This window comes from Coregonus lavaretus (genome assembly GCF_964263955.1).
Source record: "Coregonus lavaretus genome assembly, chromosome: 14".
NCBI lineage: Eukaryota > Metazoa > Chordata > Actinopteri > Salmoniformes > Salmonidae > Coregonus > Coregonus lavaretus.
The window spans coordinates 4645164-4663491 of record NC_140001.1 but is presented as its reverse complement, the minus strand read 5'-3'; the positions used below and the strand labels follow the sequence as shown (position 1 = coordinate 4663491).

The 18328-nt window shown below is 44.3% G+C and overlaps 1 protein-coding gene across 1 annotated transcript in view; it reads right to left on the bottom strand.

The window, feature by feature from the left end:
• Positions 1–12793, bottom strand: part of LOC311141944 (BMP-2-inducible protein kinase-like) — a 67264-nt gene extending 54471 nt beyond the window's left edge. Inside the window, exon 1 of the mRNA XM_084177462.1 lies at positions 11986–12793. Coding sequence (XP_084033588.1) covers positions 11986–12133 — 148 coding nt within the window. The 5' untranslated portion in view covers positions 12134–12793. The remainder of the gene's footprint in view (positions 1–11985) is intronic.
• Between the last annotated feature and the right edge of the window lie 5535 nt (positions 12794–18328).

Sequence of the window (18328 nt, the reverse complement as noted above, 5' to 3'; positions counted from 1 at the left end):
AAATCTCATGAAGCCTTCATGCACTTAAAATGCATTGGACAGTTTACAAAAGTTGATCGACTCATTGAGCCCGACTCTTCCCAGTTTAGAAGCAGTACCATGACAACAGATCTCACCCTGCCGTAACCAAGAGGCCCGCGTTAGACAACGGATCTTTAATATGCTCTCCTCACTTGCCAAATGATATGGCACTTTCACCGAGAGCTAGTTTCAAAAATACATGTTTGAACCAGACAGAGTAGTGACAGATTTTCACTCCCCTACTCTGAACCACAGATCACACAGAACTAATTCGCTGCAAGGGCGGCTTGTTGGTGGAAAGATAAGAAAATCATCCAGGCCTCCCACGTGGCGCAGTGCTCGAGGCGTCACTACAGACCCAGGTTCGATCCCAGGCTGTGTCGTGACCGGGAGTCCCATAGGGCGGCGCACAATTGGCCCGGCGTCGTCCGGGTTAGGGGAGGGTTTGGCCAGTGCGTGGAGAAATTAACTACTCTGACTGCGTCCCAAACCTGTGCTCAACAAGTCAAATATAAACTCAGCCTATTAGTTAATGTGCATTGTGTGAAAATACAACCTGTTACCATGGAAAACCTCCCCCAAGAGGCTATCGTGTAATAACATGTGTTGAGATCAATTGAGTGTTGCAAAAATGTGTAAACTACTCATGCATGCTAAGTCAGTGATTTTTCTGTCATTGTAATTCTCGGGCAGGCCGCCTAAGCCCAAACAGTGTAAAACACTTTCAGTAAAATATTAAACCATTAAAAGCAGATATAAAGTACGTAGAAAAGATAATGGAGCTATATATTTTTTTGTAATATAATCTGAGAACTAACAAATCACCCAAATAAAAACACTAGACAGTCTTAGAGAATTTAAAATAAAAAAATGAATTTAGCAGTATCAATTTTGTAATTATGTTTGTGCAAAACACAGCATTAGCCATGTCAAAATGCATAGAATTGCTGGAAACTAGCTTTAAATCTGCAACATTTTCCCTTAGCTGCATTGCAAAAAAATGGGTAGAATTGCAGGAAGTTATCTTTAAAAATGAAAAACCTCTACACCGCCAAGATAGGGGCATCAAACATGCCTGTAAGTAACCACAAACTTTGCAAAGATAATTCGACAGATTTAAGGCATCATAACGTAGAAGATGAAGATAACGGAGACTTTCTGGGTAACTAAATAGACCTTGTTCTCATTTGCAGTTGATAACTTGTGTTACAGGTTTTTCCACTTATATTTCAAAGGTTTGACATCAGCACGTTAGGCGTCACCTCGTTAGTCAGGCGTTACACCTGTGCTGGCTTATCCATCTCGTTAGTCAGAAGGCGTTTCACCTGTGCTGCCCCAGGTGATAATTTAGAGTGGCTGGCCCAGTGTTCCAGTTGTCTTGAGAGATGTGGAGGGTCAACACCTTTAGTTGGCGCTCCCTATTTTCTAGACAAACCAAATGTATCTGATCTTCCCTGCTTTCATTTTGCTCCACTGTGTTGGTTTGCTTCCTGTCTTTCAGTTTGGTTTAGTTTTTCTTTCTTAGGTGGGTAAATTTAGTGGGCGCTCATGGTTGGGTGTCTTTTAGGTCCCAGTTGTTGTTGCTAGTCAACCTCCAGTGGACACCCCCATGAGTGTCTTTCAGAACCCCTCCTAAAAACCCCACCTGTTTCATTTTGGTTGTTGTCAGGGACTCTTGTTAGTTCTTCTGTTTGAGCGAACTTTTTTGGTTTTCTAGCTGGGGAAAGTAACACTTGCCTGATGACTTAAACGGAATTAGTCCGCTGCTCTATCGTTAGCTACATACTTCATTGCGGAGAATAATTTCGATAAACTCCCATATCTACTGGGTGAAATACCACAGTGTGCTATCACAGCAGCAAGATTTGTGACCTGTTGCCACAAGAAAAGGGCAACCAGTGAAGAACAAACACCATTGTAAATACAACCCATATTTAATTTTTATTTGTTTTCCCTTTTGTACTTTTAACTATTTGCACATTGTTACAACACTATAGACAATGACATTTGCATTTTATTTTCTTTTGGAACTTTTGAGAGTTTAATGTTTACTGTTAATTTTTATTTCACTTTTGTTTATAATCTACTTCACTTGCTTTGGCAATGTTAACATGTGTTTCCCATGCCAATAAAGCCCTTAAACTGAAATTGAATTGAGAGCGCTGCATCTTACCAGCAGCATTCTTTATAACAGGACAAATGAGACAATCCACCCATTCATTACCATTTACAGTATGCTAATAATGTAGTGTCTTCAGAAAGTATTCACACCCCTTGACTTTTTCCACATTTTATTGTGTTCACAGTCCTAAACACAATACCCCATAATGTCAAAGTGTAATTATGTGTTTAGAAATATTTAGAAAATTACAAATTAAAAAGCTGAAATGTCAAGTCAATAAGTATTCAACCCCTTTGTTATGGCAAGCCTGAATAGGTTCTGGAGTAAGAATGTGCTTAACAAGTCACAGTAACCCTGGATTGTAAACTATCATGGTCAAAACATATTGATACAACAGCAGCTAAAGAGGGACAACTGGCTCAGAACAGGGCAGCACGGCTGGCCCTCGGATGGACAGAGAGCAAGTATTAATAATATGCATGTCAATCTCTCCTGGCTCAAAGTGGAGATTGACTTAATCACTACTTGTATTTGTGAGGGGTATTGACATGTTGAAAGCACCGAGCGGTCTGTATGAACTACTAGCACACAGCTCAGACACCCATGCATACCCCACAAGAGGTCTCTTCACAGTCCCCAAGTCCAGAACAGACTATGGGAGGAGCACAGTACTACATAGAGCCATGACTACATAGAACTCTATTCCACATCATGTAACTGATGCAAGCAGTAGAATCAGATAAAAAAATACACCTTATGGAACAGCAGGGACTGTGAAGAGACACACACACAGGCACTGACACAGGCACTGACACACACATAGATGTTGTATTGTAGATATGTGGTAGTAGAGTAGGGGCCTGAGGTCACACAGTGTGTTGTGAAATATGTTATGAATGTATTGCGATGTTTTTAAAAATTGTCTAACTAACTTAAGTTTGCTGGACACCAGGAAGAGTAGCTGCTGCCTTGGCAGGAACTAAATGGGGATCCATAATAAACCCCAGGAAGAGTAGCTGCTGCCTTGGCAGGAACTAATGGGGTTCCGTAATAAACCCCAGGAAGAGTAGCTGCTGCCTTGGCAGGAACTAATGGGGATCCATAATAAACCCCAGGAAGAGTAGCTGCTGCCTTGGCAGGAACTAATGGGGATCCATAATAAACCCCAGGAAGAGTAGCTGCTGCCTTGGCAGGAACTAATGGGGATCCATAATAAACCCCAGGAAGAGTAGCGTCTGCCTTGGCAGGAACTAATGGGGCTCCATAATAAACCCCAGGAAGAGTAGAGTCTGCCTTGGCAGGAACTAATGGGGCTCCATAATAAACCCCAGGAAGAGTAGCTGCTGCCTTGGCAGGAACTAATGGGGCTCCATAATAAACCCCAGGAAGAGTAGCTGCTGCCTTGGCAGGAACTAATGGGGCTCCATAATAAACCCCAGGAAGAGTAGCTGCTGCCTTGGCAGGAACTAATGGGGATCCATAATAAACCCCAGGAAGAGTAGCTGCTGCCTTGGCAGGAACTAATGGGGATCCATAATAAACCCCAGGAAGAGTAGCTTCTGCCTTGGCAGGAACTAATGGGGATCCATAATAAACCCCAGGAAGAGTAGCTGCTGCCTTGGCAGGAACTAATGGGGATCCATAATAAACCCCAGGAAGAGTAGCTGCTGCCTTGGCAGGAACTAATGGGGATCCATAATAAACCCCAGGAAGAGTAGCTGCTGCCTTGGCAGGAACTAATGGGGATCCATAATAAACCCCAGGAAGAGTAGCTGCTGCCTTGGCAGGAACTAATGGGGCTCCATAATAAACCCCAGGAAGAGTAGCTTCTGCCTTGGCAGGAACTAATGGGGATCCATAATAAACCCCAGGAAGAGAAGCTGCTGCCTTGGCAGGAACTAATGGGGATCCATAATAAACCCCAGGAAGAGTAGCTGCTGCCTTGGCAGGAACTAATGGGGATCCATAATAAACCCCAGGAAGAGTAGCTGCTGCCTTGGCAGGAACTAATGGGGATCCATAATAAACCCCAGGAAGAGTAGCTGCTGCCTTGGCAGGAACTAATGGGGATCCATAATAAACCCCAGGAAGAGTAGCTGCTGCCTTGGCAGGAACTAATGGGGATCCATAATAAACCCCAGGAAGAGTAGCTGCTGCCTTGGCAGGAACTAATGGGGGTCCATAATAAACCCCAGGAAGAGTAGCTGCTGCCTTGGCAGGAACTAAATGGGGATCCATAATAAACCCCAGGAAGAGTAGCTGCTGCCTTGGCAGGAACTAATGGGGATCCATAATAAACCCCAGGAAGAGTAGCTGGCAGGAACTAATGGGGATCCATAATAAACCCCAGGAAGAGTAGCTGCTGCCTTGGCAGGAACTAATGGGGATCCATAATAAACCCCAGGAAGAGTAGCTGCTGCCTTGGCAGGAACTAATGGGGATCCATAATAAACCCCAGGAAGAGTAGCTGCTGCCTTGGCAGGAACTAAATGGGGATCCATAATAAACCCCAGGAAGAGTAGCTGCTGCCTTGGCAGGAACTAAATGGGGACCCATAATAAACCCCAGGAAGAGTAGCTGCTGCCTTGGCAGGAACTAATGGGGATCCATAATAAACCCCAGGAAGAGTAGCTGCTGCCTTGGCAGGAACTAATGGGGATCCATAATAAATACAAATAATACAAGTTGCATGGACTGTGTGCAATAACAGTGTTTAACATGGGCCTGTAAGTAAGCATGTCATGGTTTACACCTGTTGAAGTCGGCGCATGTGACAAATACAATTTCATTTAAATTTTTGAATAACTACCTCATCTATGTACCCCTCACATACAATTATCTGTAAGGTCCCTCAGTCGAGCAGTGAATTTTCAAACACAGATTCAACCACAAAGACCAGGGAGGTTTTCCAATACCTCACAAAGGAGGACACCTATTGGTAGATGGGTAAAAAAAAAAAAGCAGACATTGAATATCCCTTTGATCATGGTGAAGTTACTAGGTGAAAACTGAGTATGGAGCAACAGGTTAGTATTGTGGAGTAACTACAATACTAACCTAATTGACACAGTGAAAAAGGAGCCTGTACAGAATAAAAATATTCCAAAACATGCATCCTGTTTGCAATAAAGGCACTGAAGTATTATTGCAAAAAAAAAAAAAATATCAAAGAAATTAACCTTTTGTCCTGAACACAAAATGTAATGTTTAGGGCAAATCCAACACATCACTGAGTACCACTCTTCATATTTTCAAGCATGGTGGTGGCTGCATCATGTTATGGGTATGCTTGTCATCGGCAAGGACTAGAGTTGTTTTAGGAGAGAAGGAAAAGGAATAGAGCTAAACACAGGCTAAGTCCTAGAAGAAAACCTGGTTCAGTCTGTTTCCACCAGACACTGGGAGACGAATTCACCTTTCAGAATGACAACCTAAAATGCAAGGCCAAATATACACTGGAGCTTCTTACCAAGATGACATTGAATGTTCCTGAGTGGCCTAGTTACAGTTCTGACTTAAAAATCAGCTTGAAAATCTACGGCAAGACTTGATAATGGTTGTCTAGCAATGATCAACCAACTTCACAGAGCTTGAAGAACTAAAAAAAATATTTAAAAAATTGGCTAATATTGTACAATCCAGGTGAGCAAAGCTCTTAGAGACTCACAGAGAAATACTCACTGCCGTAGTCGCTGCCAAAGGTGATTGTAACATGTATTGACTCAGGGGGTTCAATACTTAATCAAAATATATTTGTGTTTTATTTTCAATTAACACAACAACAACAAAAAGTTTGTAGAATGTTGACACACAAAAAAAAAAGAAGACAATTAAATCTATTTTAAATCGCACTTCGTAACAACAAAATGTGGGAAAAAAGTAGAAGGGTGTGAATCCTTTCTGAAGGCACTGTCCACAGTGCACTACTTTTGAACAGAGCCCTATTGGCTATTGATACATGTCCTCTGGTCAAAAGTAGTGCACTACATTAGAGGATAAGGTGCCATTTCATTTGGGGCGCACGACAGACCTCATTACACTAACTAATACAGGTGATACTGACAACCAGAAATGTCTGGTCTTGTTGTTGACTGGGGGGGGGAAAAAGTGCAGAGGAGACTAGAACCTTCCCTCGAATGTAAACGTTGGCTGTTTGACATGTAAACACAGAGTTTCCGTTAGCCGGTAATAGCCGGCTTTTAGCCGATAAATAAAATTGCCCCCCCCCCCAAAAAAAAAAAATACCATTACAAAGTAATGATTTAGCCTATTAGTTGATGGAAATAGCAGTCGATTGAAATACATTTGATCGGTCATGTTTATCGGTCTATAGCCTTGTTAATGTTATGTTTTATGTCATTTTCATAATTTAGTAGAATTAAGATATTGAGGAGCTGTAGCAGCTAAAACTATAACGTGCACGAAGCAGAGGAGTTTCAGGCTATTGCCTCGCCTGTGGTGAGACGACAGAGTAAGGAATCAGTCAAGAAATTAGCTATTCTTTTAAAAAGGGAGTGTGTCAGCCGAGCGATCAGTTGAGGAAGAGCGATAGTAGGGCAATGGTGACTCGCTCACAGATGACTTCCTGTGACTAGATCTGCTTGTTATCTCTGTTCTGAGTAGTGACAGAGCTCAGGAGGCAGAGAGCACTGTGGTGAGAGTAGAGGGAAAATTACCGAGTTCCTGCTCATCACGAGATACAGCCATTCTGTGCTCCATCGGTAGATCGCATTCGCAAGCCAAAAAAAAAAAACAGTGGCATACAATGATAAGCGTTGAAAACAGCATGTTTTACAGCACATTTTATATGTCAAGGCAAGGCCAAATTAACAAAGAGCCTTTCTTTTTTGTTTGTCAAAGGATAGACAAAGAGTTTAAGCTAAATCACACAATTCACATAACTTCCACCTACAGGCTAACCTTAGTGCACACTAGACCACATTCTCTGTTTGGAGGCTTCAAGGGAATCTCATGCTTTTCAATAAACAGCTGCTGCTGACTAACTGCAGGGGGATTAGCGGGGGTATGGAGATGAAGGGAGGGAGGGAGGGAGGGAGTCTGAGGAAGACTCATTGTGTTAGTCCAGGACAGAGAGAGCAAAGTCACACCAGCAACGACCCGCTAACAGACACCACCAGGCTGCAAGAGGGACGGAACGGCAGGGTTTAGGAGGGGGGCCGTCTGGGGGCAGCCGGATAGAGGGGGGGGGGGCCGTATGGGGGCAGCCGGATAGAGGGGGGGGGGGGGGCATATGGGGGAAGTCGGATAGAGGAGGGGGGCCGTATGGGGGCAGACGGAGAGAGGAGGTCTATATGGGGGAAGTCGGATAGAGGAGGGGGGGGGCCGTATGGGGGCAGACGGAGAGAGGAAGTCTATATGGGGGAAGTCGGATAGAGGGGGGCCATACAGGGGCACCCGGATCAGACCACTTTTTGTCATTTTGACAATCACTAGATTAAATCATTATTAAAATGACAAAAAATTTAACTAAGAGTTAATTATATTTTAGTCTATATGACTAAGACCAGACAAAAAAATAATAATTAACACTGGTGTGTTAGTGATACGCGGGTTACATCTAACTAGTATTTCACAATGAAAAAATGTACATGAAAATGAGTCATCTCTCGTTGAATGACAACCAAGACTTTATGCAAGAGTCCCTACTGTTGACCAATAACCGACGAAGGGGCATAGACTTAGGCTTGCCTCTAGAAAAAAACATTGTGTGCCCGAACAGCCGAAAAACCCTTACCGAATTCCAAAACATCAAAATGTTGTCATAATATATGCACAAACTCTCCCGAACTGTTTCGGCTGGGGAAAATGCGGATGCCTTAACAGCGTACATTACTGTGCACAGCCAGCTGTTGTTTTAAAAAAAAATGAGAAGTGGCAGAGCAGGTTAGGCGGTTCATCAGTGACTTGTTGCTTGGTGAGATCAGGACACCTGTATGGCTGAGGAAGCAGTCTATAGACTAGATGCTGACTCATCCAGATTTGGCCCAGTTAGTATTGGTGAGCTGGTGACGGGTCATTTTTGCAGGACTTGGACCTTTTCCATGTTACAGTCAACTGAAGACTAAGATGGCGGGGTGGGGCTTTGACTGTAGGGCCACGTTCAGTAGGCAAACTGCCTGCCCTCCAGGACATCTACAGCACTCTGTGTCACAGGAAGGCCAAGAAAATCATCAAAGACCTCAGCCACCCGAGCCACTGCCTGTTCACCCCGCTACCGTCGAGAAGGCGAGGTCAGTACTAAGCTGGGACCGAAAGACTGAAAAACTGCTTCTATCTCAAGGCCATCACACTTAAATAGTCCTCACTAGATGGTACCCTGACCTGAACTTTTGTCACTGTCACTAGCCATCTACCTTAGAGGCTGCTGCCCTATGCAAAAAGTCATGGAACACTGGTCCCTTTAATGTTTACATACTGTTTTACTCGGTATGTACAGCGTATTCGGAAAGTATTCAGACACCTTCACTTTTTCCATATTTTGTTATGTTACAGCCTTATTCTAAAATTGATTAAATTGTTGTCGTCCCCCCCCCCCCCAATTTAAACACAATACCCCATAATGACAAAACAAAAAACAGGTTTAGAAATGTCTGCACATTTATTAGAAATAAAAATGAAACATCACATTTATATAAGAATTCAGACCCTTTACGCTGTACTTTGTTGAAGCACCTTTGGCAGCGATTACATCCTTGAGTCTTCTTGGGTATGACGCTACAAGCTTGGCACACCTGTATTTGGAGAGTTTCTCCCATTCTTCTCTGCAGATTCCTCTCAAGCTCGGTCAGGTTGGATGGGGAGCCAGCTCTGACTAGGCCACTCAAGGACATTCAGAGACCTGTCCCGAAGCCACTCCTGCGTTGTCTTGGCTGTGTGCATAGGGTTGTCAGCCCAGTACGAGGTGCTCTTCATCAAGGATCTCTCTGTACTTTGCTCCGTTCATCTTTCCCCTCCATCCTGACGTCTCCCAATCCCTGCCGCTGAAAAACATCCCCATAGCATGATACTGCCACCAACATGCTTCAGCGTAGGGATGTTATTGGCCAGGTTTCCTCCAGTCGTGACGCTTGGCATTCAGGCCAAAGAGCTCAATCTTGGTTTCATCAGACCAGAGAATCTAGTTTCTCATGGTCAGAGTCCTTTAGGTTCCTTTTGGCAAACTCCAAGCGGGCTGTCATGTGCCTTTTACTGAGGAGTGGCTTCTGTCTGGCCACTCTACCATAAAGGCCTGATTGGTGGAGTGCTGCAGAGATGGTTGTCCTTCTGGAAGGTTCTCCCATCTCCACAGAGGAACTCTAGAGCTCTGTCAGAGTCCGGGCCCATCTCCCCCGATTGCTCAGTTTGGCCGAGTGGCCAGCTCTAGGAAGAGTCTTGGTGGTTCCAAACTTCTTCCATTTAAGAATGATGAAGGCCACTGTGTTCTTGAGGACCTTCAATGCTGCAGAAATGTTTTGATACCCTTCCACAGATCTGTGCCTCGACACAATCCTGTCTTGGAACTCTACGGACAATTCCTTCGACCTCATGGCTTGGTTTTTGCTCTGACATGCCCTGTCAACTGTGGGACCTTATATAGACAGGTGTGTGCCTTTCCAAATTATGTCCAATCAATTGAATTTACGACAGGTGGACTCCAATCAAGTTGTAGAAACATCTCAAGGATGATCAATGTTAACAGGATGCACCTGAGCTCAATTTCGAGTCTCATAGCAAAGGGTCTGAATACTTATGTATATACGGATTCTGTTTTTTATTTTTAATACATTTGCACAATTTTCTAAAAACAAGTTTTCGCTTTGTCATTATGGGGTATTGTGTTGTGATTGATTTACATAAAACAAATTCTTCAACAATTTTAGAATAAGGCTGTAACGTAACAAAATGTGGAAAAAGTGAAGGGGTCTGAATACTTTCCGAATGCACTGTATATACTGTATTCTAGTCAAGGCAATCTTATTCAACTACATATACTATTCTATACTTCGTAGTATATACCGTCCATATTGTCTATACATCCCATTATATACACACGTACATTACCAGTCAAAAGCTTGGACACACCTACTCATTCCAGGGTTTATCTTTACATTTTACTATTTTCTACATTGTAGAATAATAGTGAAGACATCAAAACTATGAAATAACACATATGGAATCATGTAGTAACCCAAAAAAAAAAAAGTGTTAAACAAATTGAAACATATTTTATATTTGAGATTCTTCAAATAGCCACCCTTTGCCTTGATGACAGCTTTGCACACGCTTGGCATTCTCTCAACCAGCTGCATGAGGTAGTCACCTGGAATGCATTTCAATTAACAGGTGTGCCTTCTTAAAAAGTTAATTTGTGGAATTTCTTTCCTTCTTAATGCGTTTGAGCCAATCAGTTGTGTTGTGACAAGGTAGACAAGGTATACAGAAGATAGCCCTATTTGGTAAAAGACCAAGTCCATATTATGGCAAGAACAGCTCAAATAAGCAAAGAGAAACGACAGTCCAACATTACTTTAAGACATGAAGGTCAGTCAATACGGAACATTTCAAGAACCATCAAGCGCTATGATGAAACTGGCTATCATGAGGACCGCCACAGGAAAGGAAGACCCAGAGTTACCTCTGCTGCAGAGGATAAGTTCATTAGAGTTACCAGCCTCAGAAATTGCAGCCCAAATAAATGCTTCACAGAGTTCAAGTAACAGACACATCTCAACATCAACTGTTCAGAGGAGACTGTGTGAATCAGGCCTTCATGATCGAATTGCTGCAAAGAAACCACTACTAAAGGACACCAATAAGAAGAAGAGACCTGCTTCGGCCAAGAAACACAAGCAATGGACATTAGACAGGTGGAAAGTTGTCCTTTGGTCTGGAGTCCAAATTTGAGATTTTTGGTTCCAACCGCCGTGTCTTCGTGAGACGCGGTGTTGGTGAACGGATGATCTCTGCATGTGTATTTCCCACCGTAAAGCATGGAGGTAGTGTTGTTATGGTGTGGGGGTGCTTTGCTGGTGACACGGTCTGTGATTTATTTAGAATTCAAGGCACAATTAACCAGCATGGCTACCACAGCATTCTGCAGCGATACGCCATCCCATCTGGTTTGGGCTAGGTGGGACTATCATTTGTTTTTCAACAGGACAATGATCCAACACACCTCCAGGCTGTGTAAGGGCTATTTTACCAAGAAGGAGAGTGATTGAGTGCTGCATCAGATGACCTGGCCTCCACAATACCCCGACCTCAACCCAATTGAGATGGTTTGGGATGAGTAGGACCGCAGAATGAAGGAAAAGCAGCCTACAAGTGCTCAGTATATGTGGGAACTCCTTCAAGGCTGTTGGAAAAGCATTCCAGGTGAAGCTGGTTGAGAGAATGCCAAGAGTGTGCAAAGCTGTCATCAAGGCAAAGGGTGGCTACTTGAAGAATCTCAAATATAAAATATATTTTGATTTGTTTAACACTTTTGGTTACTACATGATTCCATATGTGTTATTTCATAGTTTTGGATGTTATCACTATTATTCTACAATGTAGAAAATAGTAAAAATAAAGAAACTTGAATGAGTAGGTGTATCCAAACTTTTGACTGATACTTTACATACATACACACACACTTCGGACTCCGACATTACTAGTCCTAATATTTCTAAATTCCATTCTTTGACTTAAGATCCGTGTGTATTGTTAGATAGTACTGCATTGTTGGAGCTAGGAACAAAAGTAGTACACTACCCGCAATAACATCTGCTAAATATTTGTATGCGACCAATACATTTTCATTTGTGCAATAGCCTACCGTTACATAAAAGAGCCATACACACCTTCTGCTATGAGTTCTTCCACGGTGACTTGATACCGGCCCACGGCGAACACTTTCCCAAAGTAGTTGCTGACGATTCCGGAGCCCGATCCGGAGCCCCCTCCCAGCCCGCCGCTCTCCGACTTCGGCATACGGGAGAACTTCTTCATTCTGTGCTGTCGAGACTACTGACCTCCAAATACAGTCCTTTGGGCAACTTCAGTCGACAGTTGCCGACTTCAATGTAGGATTCCTGTCCCCCCCCCCTTATCTACTTACGCCAAATGTTCTTATCCTGCATACTCTTCGGAAGGACTTGACTTGCAGGTGAATGTCATGACACAGCGAGAGACGGCTAGATATCTTGCTAAGAACTCTCCCTCCGAGTTGACAACAAAATGTGCGTCTTTTGACGTTGAAGCGAGGTACGGTGACAGTAGCTCCACGCTGTTAGCTATAATCCAATGTAATATCAGCTAGCTAGTGTGTGGCTATCGGGCACGGATGCAGGCGTTGCTGCACCCAAACAGTCCACAGACAGTAGTAGGCAGACACTTCAACAACGAGCGCTAGAAGGCATGATAAAGCACAAACGAGCATTTAGCACGTTAACGGGTGTTGTGAGCAAGGTCTGCGGCTTGGATCTCGCTAGCTGGCGTCAAATCTTTCCAACTGCTCCTTTGTCAAACGACTGTCGAAGAAACACTTCCCTTCAACCCGCGACTTCTCCTGGGCACTTCCCGCTAGGCTTGGTGGTTGGCTAGCTCGCTAACTGGCTTCACTTGCTTCTATCAAAATAATCTGTCTACGACCTCATGTCAGCCGCCGCCGCCGCCACCACCGCCGTGCAATCCCACCGAATCTCCGCACGTTCTTTCATTACATTTCCCGTGCAACCCCCGGTGGTTCGATGTGTTTTATTGTTGCTGGCCTCGTGTCTTCTTCATTCCGGCCAAGCGCAGTCTCCGTAAACTTCCAACTCCCTCGTGACTCTCAGCAGCACAAATAAGTGGATGGTTTGTTTTGTTATTGCCCAATCAGACAGTTGACAACCTAAACCAATCAGACAGTTGACAACCTAAACCAATCAGACAGTTGACAACCTAAACCAATCAGACAGTTGACAACCTAAACCAATCAGACAGTTGACAACCTCAACCAATCAGACAGTTGACAACCTCAACCAATCAGACAGTTGACAACCTAAACCAATCAGAAAGTTGACAACCTAAACCAATCAGACAGTTGAAAACCTAACCCAGCTTTGGCCGTCCCTCCTATTGTTATGATTGGTGGAACGCAGAGCAGAGGCAGACAGTGCGCTTCGCTGACCGGGCGGTGTCAATGACAGTCTGTGCACGGTTGTCACTAGTTATCACAGCCACAAAGTCGAAATGGCCTATATCATAAACATTCATGAAAACAGAACTGTGCTTTTTGGTATGAATTTAAGGTTAAGATTAGGTGTGAGGTTAGCAGTGTGGTCAAAGTTAGGGTTAGGTTTAAAATCAGATTTTAAGAAGATAAATTGTAGAAATGGGCGGGGTTTAACCATAATTATGACTTTGTGTTTGTGGTAACTAGTGAAGTCCTCTGCACCATCTGACATTTCCTGTTTGGTTGAGGGAGAACCACACAAAACAGATTCAAAAGAAGTGAGAATGGTTTATGTGATTGATAATATTTCTTATCAAATAAATAACCTATATATTTTCAGTTTCATGGACACAGATTTTAAGCTGGACTAACTGAAATTGCATTTCTCTAGATTTAAAAAGTCTGATTTCCAGAAGGACGACTAGAGTTAATCTAGATCTACAGAGAGGGAAAACATTTAATTTAAGCCTTCACTTACAGTGAGGGAAAAAAGTATTTGATCCCCTGCTGATTTTGTACGTTTGCCCACTGACAAAGAAATTATCAGTCTATAATTTTAATGGTAGGTTTATTTGAACAGTGAGAGACAGAATAACAACAAAAAAATCCAGAAAAACGTATGTCAGAAATGTTATAAATTGATTTGCATTTTAATGAGGGAAATAAGTATTTGACCCCCTCTCAATCAGAAAGATTTCTGGCTCCCAGGTGTCTTTTATACAGGTAACGAGCTGAGATTAGGAGCACACTCTTAAAGGGAGTGCTCCTAATCTCAGTTTGTTACCTGTATAAAAGAGACCTGTCCACAGAAGCAATCCATCAATCAGATTCCAAACTCTCCACCATGGCCAAGACCAAAGAGCTCTCCAAGGATGTCAGGGACAAGATTGTAGACCTACACAAGGCTGGAATGGCTATAAGACCATCGCCAAGCAGCTTGGTGAGAAGGTGACAACAGTTGGTGCGATTATTTGCAAATGGAAGAAACACAAAATAACTGTCAATCTCCCTCAGCCTGGGGCTCCATGCAAGATCTCACCTCGTGGAGTTGCAATGATCATGAGAACGGTGAGGAATCAGCCCAGAACTACACGGGAGGATCTTGTCAATGATCTCAAGGCAGCTGGGACCATAGTCACCAAGAAAACAATTGGTAACACACTTCGCCATAAAATAATGAAATCCTGCAGCGCCTGCAAGGTCCTCCTGCTCAAGAAAGCACATATACATGCCTGTCTGAAGTTTGCCAATGAACATCTGAATGATTCAGAGGAGAACTGGGTGAAAGTGTTGTGGTCAGATGAGACCAAAATGGAGCTCTCTGGCATCAACTCAACTCGCCGTGTTTGGAGGAGGAGGAATGCTGCCTATGACCCCAAGAACACCATTCCCACCGTCAAACATGGAGGTGGAAACATTATGCTTTGGGGGTGTTTTTCTGCTAAGGGGACAGGACAACTTCACCGCATCAAAGGGACGATGGACGGGCCATGTACCGTCAAATCTTGGGTGAGAACCTCCTTCCCTCAGCCAGGGCATTGAAAATGGGTCATGGATGGGTAATCCAGCATGACAATGACCCAAAACACACAGCCAAGGCAACAAAGGAGTGGCTCAAGAAGAAGCACATTAAGGTCCTGGAGTGGCCTAGCCAGTCTCCAGACCTTAATCCCATAGAAAATCTGTGGAGGGAGCTGAAGGTTCGCGTTGCCAAACGTCAGCCTCGAAACCTTAATGACTTGGAGAAGATCTGCAAAGAGGAGTGGGACAAAATCCCTCCTGAGATGTGTGCAAACCTGGTGGCCAACTACAAGAAACGTCTGACCTCTGTGATTGCCAACAAGGGTTTTGCCATCAAGTACTAAGTCATGTTTTGCAGATGGGTCAAATACTTATTTCCCTCATTAAAATGCAAATCAATTTATAACATTTTTGACTTGCGTTTTTCTGGATTTTGTTGTTGTTATTCTGTCTCTCACTGTTGAAATAAACCTACCATTAAAATTATAGACTGATCATTTCTTTGTCAGTGCGCAAATGTACAAAATCAGCAGGGGACCAAATACTTTTTTCCCTCACTGTAAGTGAAGGCTTAAATTAAATCTGGCCAGAGGCAGGTTTAACTTCAGATTAATGGATGTTGGCGCCCAGGTTGGCCTTGGCTATGGAGAAAAATTGATTACCTGGACTATTTCAGTAATGATCAAAGAGCACCACCAAGACCAGAAAGGAGCAACCCCACCAAGACCAGACAGGAGCAACCCACTGAATGATTTCCCCCTTCTGATAACCAGGTGGCGAATCGCATCTCTGCATGTCTGGCAGACATATCAGTGTGGATGTCGGATCACCACCTCAAGCTGAACCTCGGCAAGACGGAGCTGCTCTTCCTCCCGGGGAAGGACTGCCCGCTCCATGATCTTGCCATCAGGTTGACAACTCTGTTGTGTCCTCCTCCCAGAGTGCAAAGAACCTTGGCGTGACCCTGGACAACACCCTGTCGTTCTCTGCTAACATCAAAGCGGTGACCCGATCCTGTAGGTTCATGCTCTACAACATTCGCAGAGTACGACCCTGCCTTACACAGGAAGCGACACAGGTCCTAATCCAGGCACTTGTCATCTCCCATCTGGATTACTGCAACTCGCTGTTGGCTGGGCTCCCTGCCTGTGCCATTAAACCCCTACAACTCATCCAGAACGCTGCAGCCCGTCTGGTGTTCAACCTTCCCAAGTTCTCTCACGTCACCCCGCTCCTCCGCACACTCCACTGGCTTCCAGTTGAAGCTCGCATCTGCTACAAGACAATGGTGCTTGCCTACGGAGCTTTGAGGGTAATGGCACCTCCTTACCTTCAGGCTCTGATCAGTCCCTACACCCAAATGAGGGCATTGCGTTCTTCCACCTCTGGCCTGTTGGTCCCCCTACCTCTGCGGAAGCACAGTTCCCGCTCAGCCCAGTCAAAACTGTTCGCTGCTCTGGCACCCCAATGGTGGAACAAGCTCCCTCACGACGCCAGGACAGCGGAGTCACTGACCACCTTCCGGAGACACATGAAACCCCACCTCTTTAAGGAATACCTGGGATAGGATAAACGTAATCCTCCTGAGGAGTACAGGAATCTTAACTTGTTTTAAATACATGTACAAAGTGTGTGTACTCACAATTTGCAGTTCTTCAACATTGTTGCACGTTGGAAAGGTACGACTCGTGAATCGAGGATTTTCCAAAACTCTTCTTTGTGTGCTCAGCTTGAAGGAGGACAACATAGTGGAATCATACTTGGTGACAGTGGGTATGCACAGACCAACTTCTTGTTCACCTCCAATCTTCATGCAATAGGAGCTGAGCAACAATGGTACAACCAAGCTCATGTCCACACCAGAGGTGTAGTGGAGTGCATGTTTGGTGTATGGAAGAGTCGTTTCCAGTGTCTCAGAAACACATTGCGCTTTCAATCAAGAAGATGCTTGCATTGTCATAATTGCATCAGCAGTGCTTCACAATGACCTCAAACAGCATGACTGCCCAGATCAATGACCTCAAACAGCATGACTCCCTGATCAATGACCTCAAACAGCATGACTGTCCAGATCAATGACCTCAAACAGCATGACTGCCCAGATCAATGACCTCAAACAGCATGACTGCCCTGATCAATGACCTCAAACAGCATGACCGCCCTGATCAATGACCTCAAACAGCATGACTGCCCAAATCAATGACCTCAAACAGCATGACTGCCCAAATCAATGACCTCAAACAGCATGACTGCCCAGAGCCTCACATTGAAGATGAGGATGGCCCAGATGTTCCCGTGGTTGAGGAAGACAATGACAGAAATGGACTAGCCTGCAGAGATGTTTGTAACACAGAAAGCAGGTGCAGTTAGTTTAATAATAACGAACATAGACCAATACAAGATAAGCATCTGACATGGCAACAAAAACAATACTACCTGATGACTGATAACAAATGAGTACCGTATAAAGGGTAAGTAATCAAGGGAGTACTGAAGTCCAGGTGTGACTGATGATGAGACGCAGGTGTGCGTAATGATGGTTGCCAGGTGTGAGTATAGGTGGGTTGCCATGACCGGGGGTTAGTAGACCGGCGACATCGAGCACCGGAGAGGGGGAGCGGGAGTGGGAGTAGACGTGATAATGAATTTGCTATGCAGCACTTCTCACAACAAAGGTAGCTCAAGTGATTGAAGCAAACAATAGCCATGGATTGGTAACAAAAACGTTTTTAATTCACAAATGGAAACATCGGGACCCCAAACTAGTGCTGGTTTGGAGACGAACATTGGTACTGCTGCTGCTTCCTGTTTCTTTCCTCCTCCTTCATAGACAACTCAACATGAAGGATTCACATATTCATATCTTGCTCTTCTTTTAAATACATTAGCTTTCGCTCATGAAATTCCATGGCCTGTTTCTCCAGCACGCTCAGCCTCTTTGTCCCCCGGCCCGGGTTGGGGACACAATCTTCCCTCCCCTGGCTGCTCCAGATGTAGCTGGCTGACCTTCATCCTGTTAAGACAAGTCCCCTCCAAGCTATGGTGATCATCTGCCTTTGATTGCTGCAGTAGAGAACATTATTTCTTCAAGAGTTGAGTTCATTACATAATTTTCATTATGGGAGCGCAGGAGGTGACTGACAACATTACTTATTCCCTGCAGTCCGGAGATGGCACATGTTGAATGAATGTGTCCTACCAAATGAGGATTGGAACAGTCCCCCATCTGAACTGTCGAAATGGTCATCATGGGGGATACCTTCCAGGGGTTGCTGGCTATCAATGATCCCGGTCAACAAGTCCTCCAGCTCATCTGTCTCTGGTCTTCCTGGGGGTCTTCCAGCAGTCCCCCTGCCCATTTGTCTCTGGTCTTCCTGGGGGTCCTCCACCAGTCCCCCAGCTCATCTGTATCTGGTCTTCCTGGGGGTCTGTACCAAGTCAGCACCAAGTGCACATCGTTAATCTAA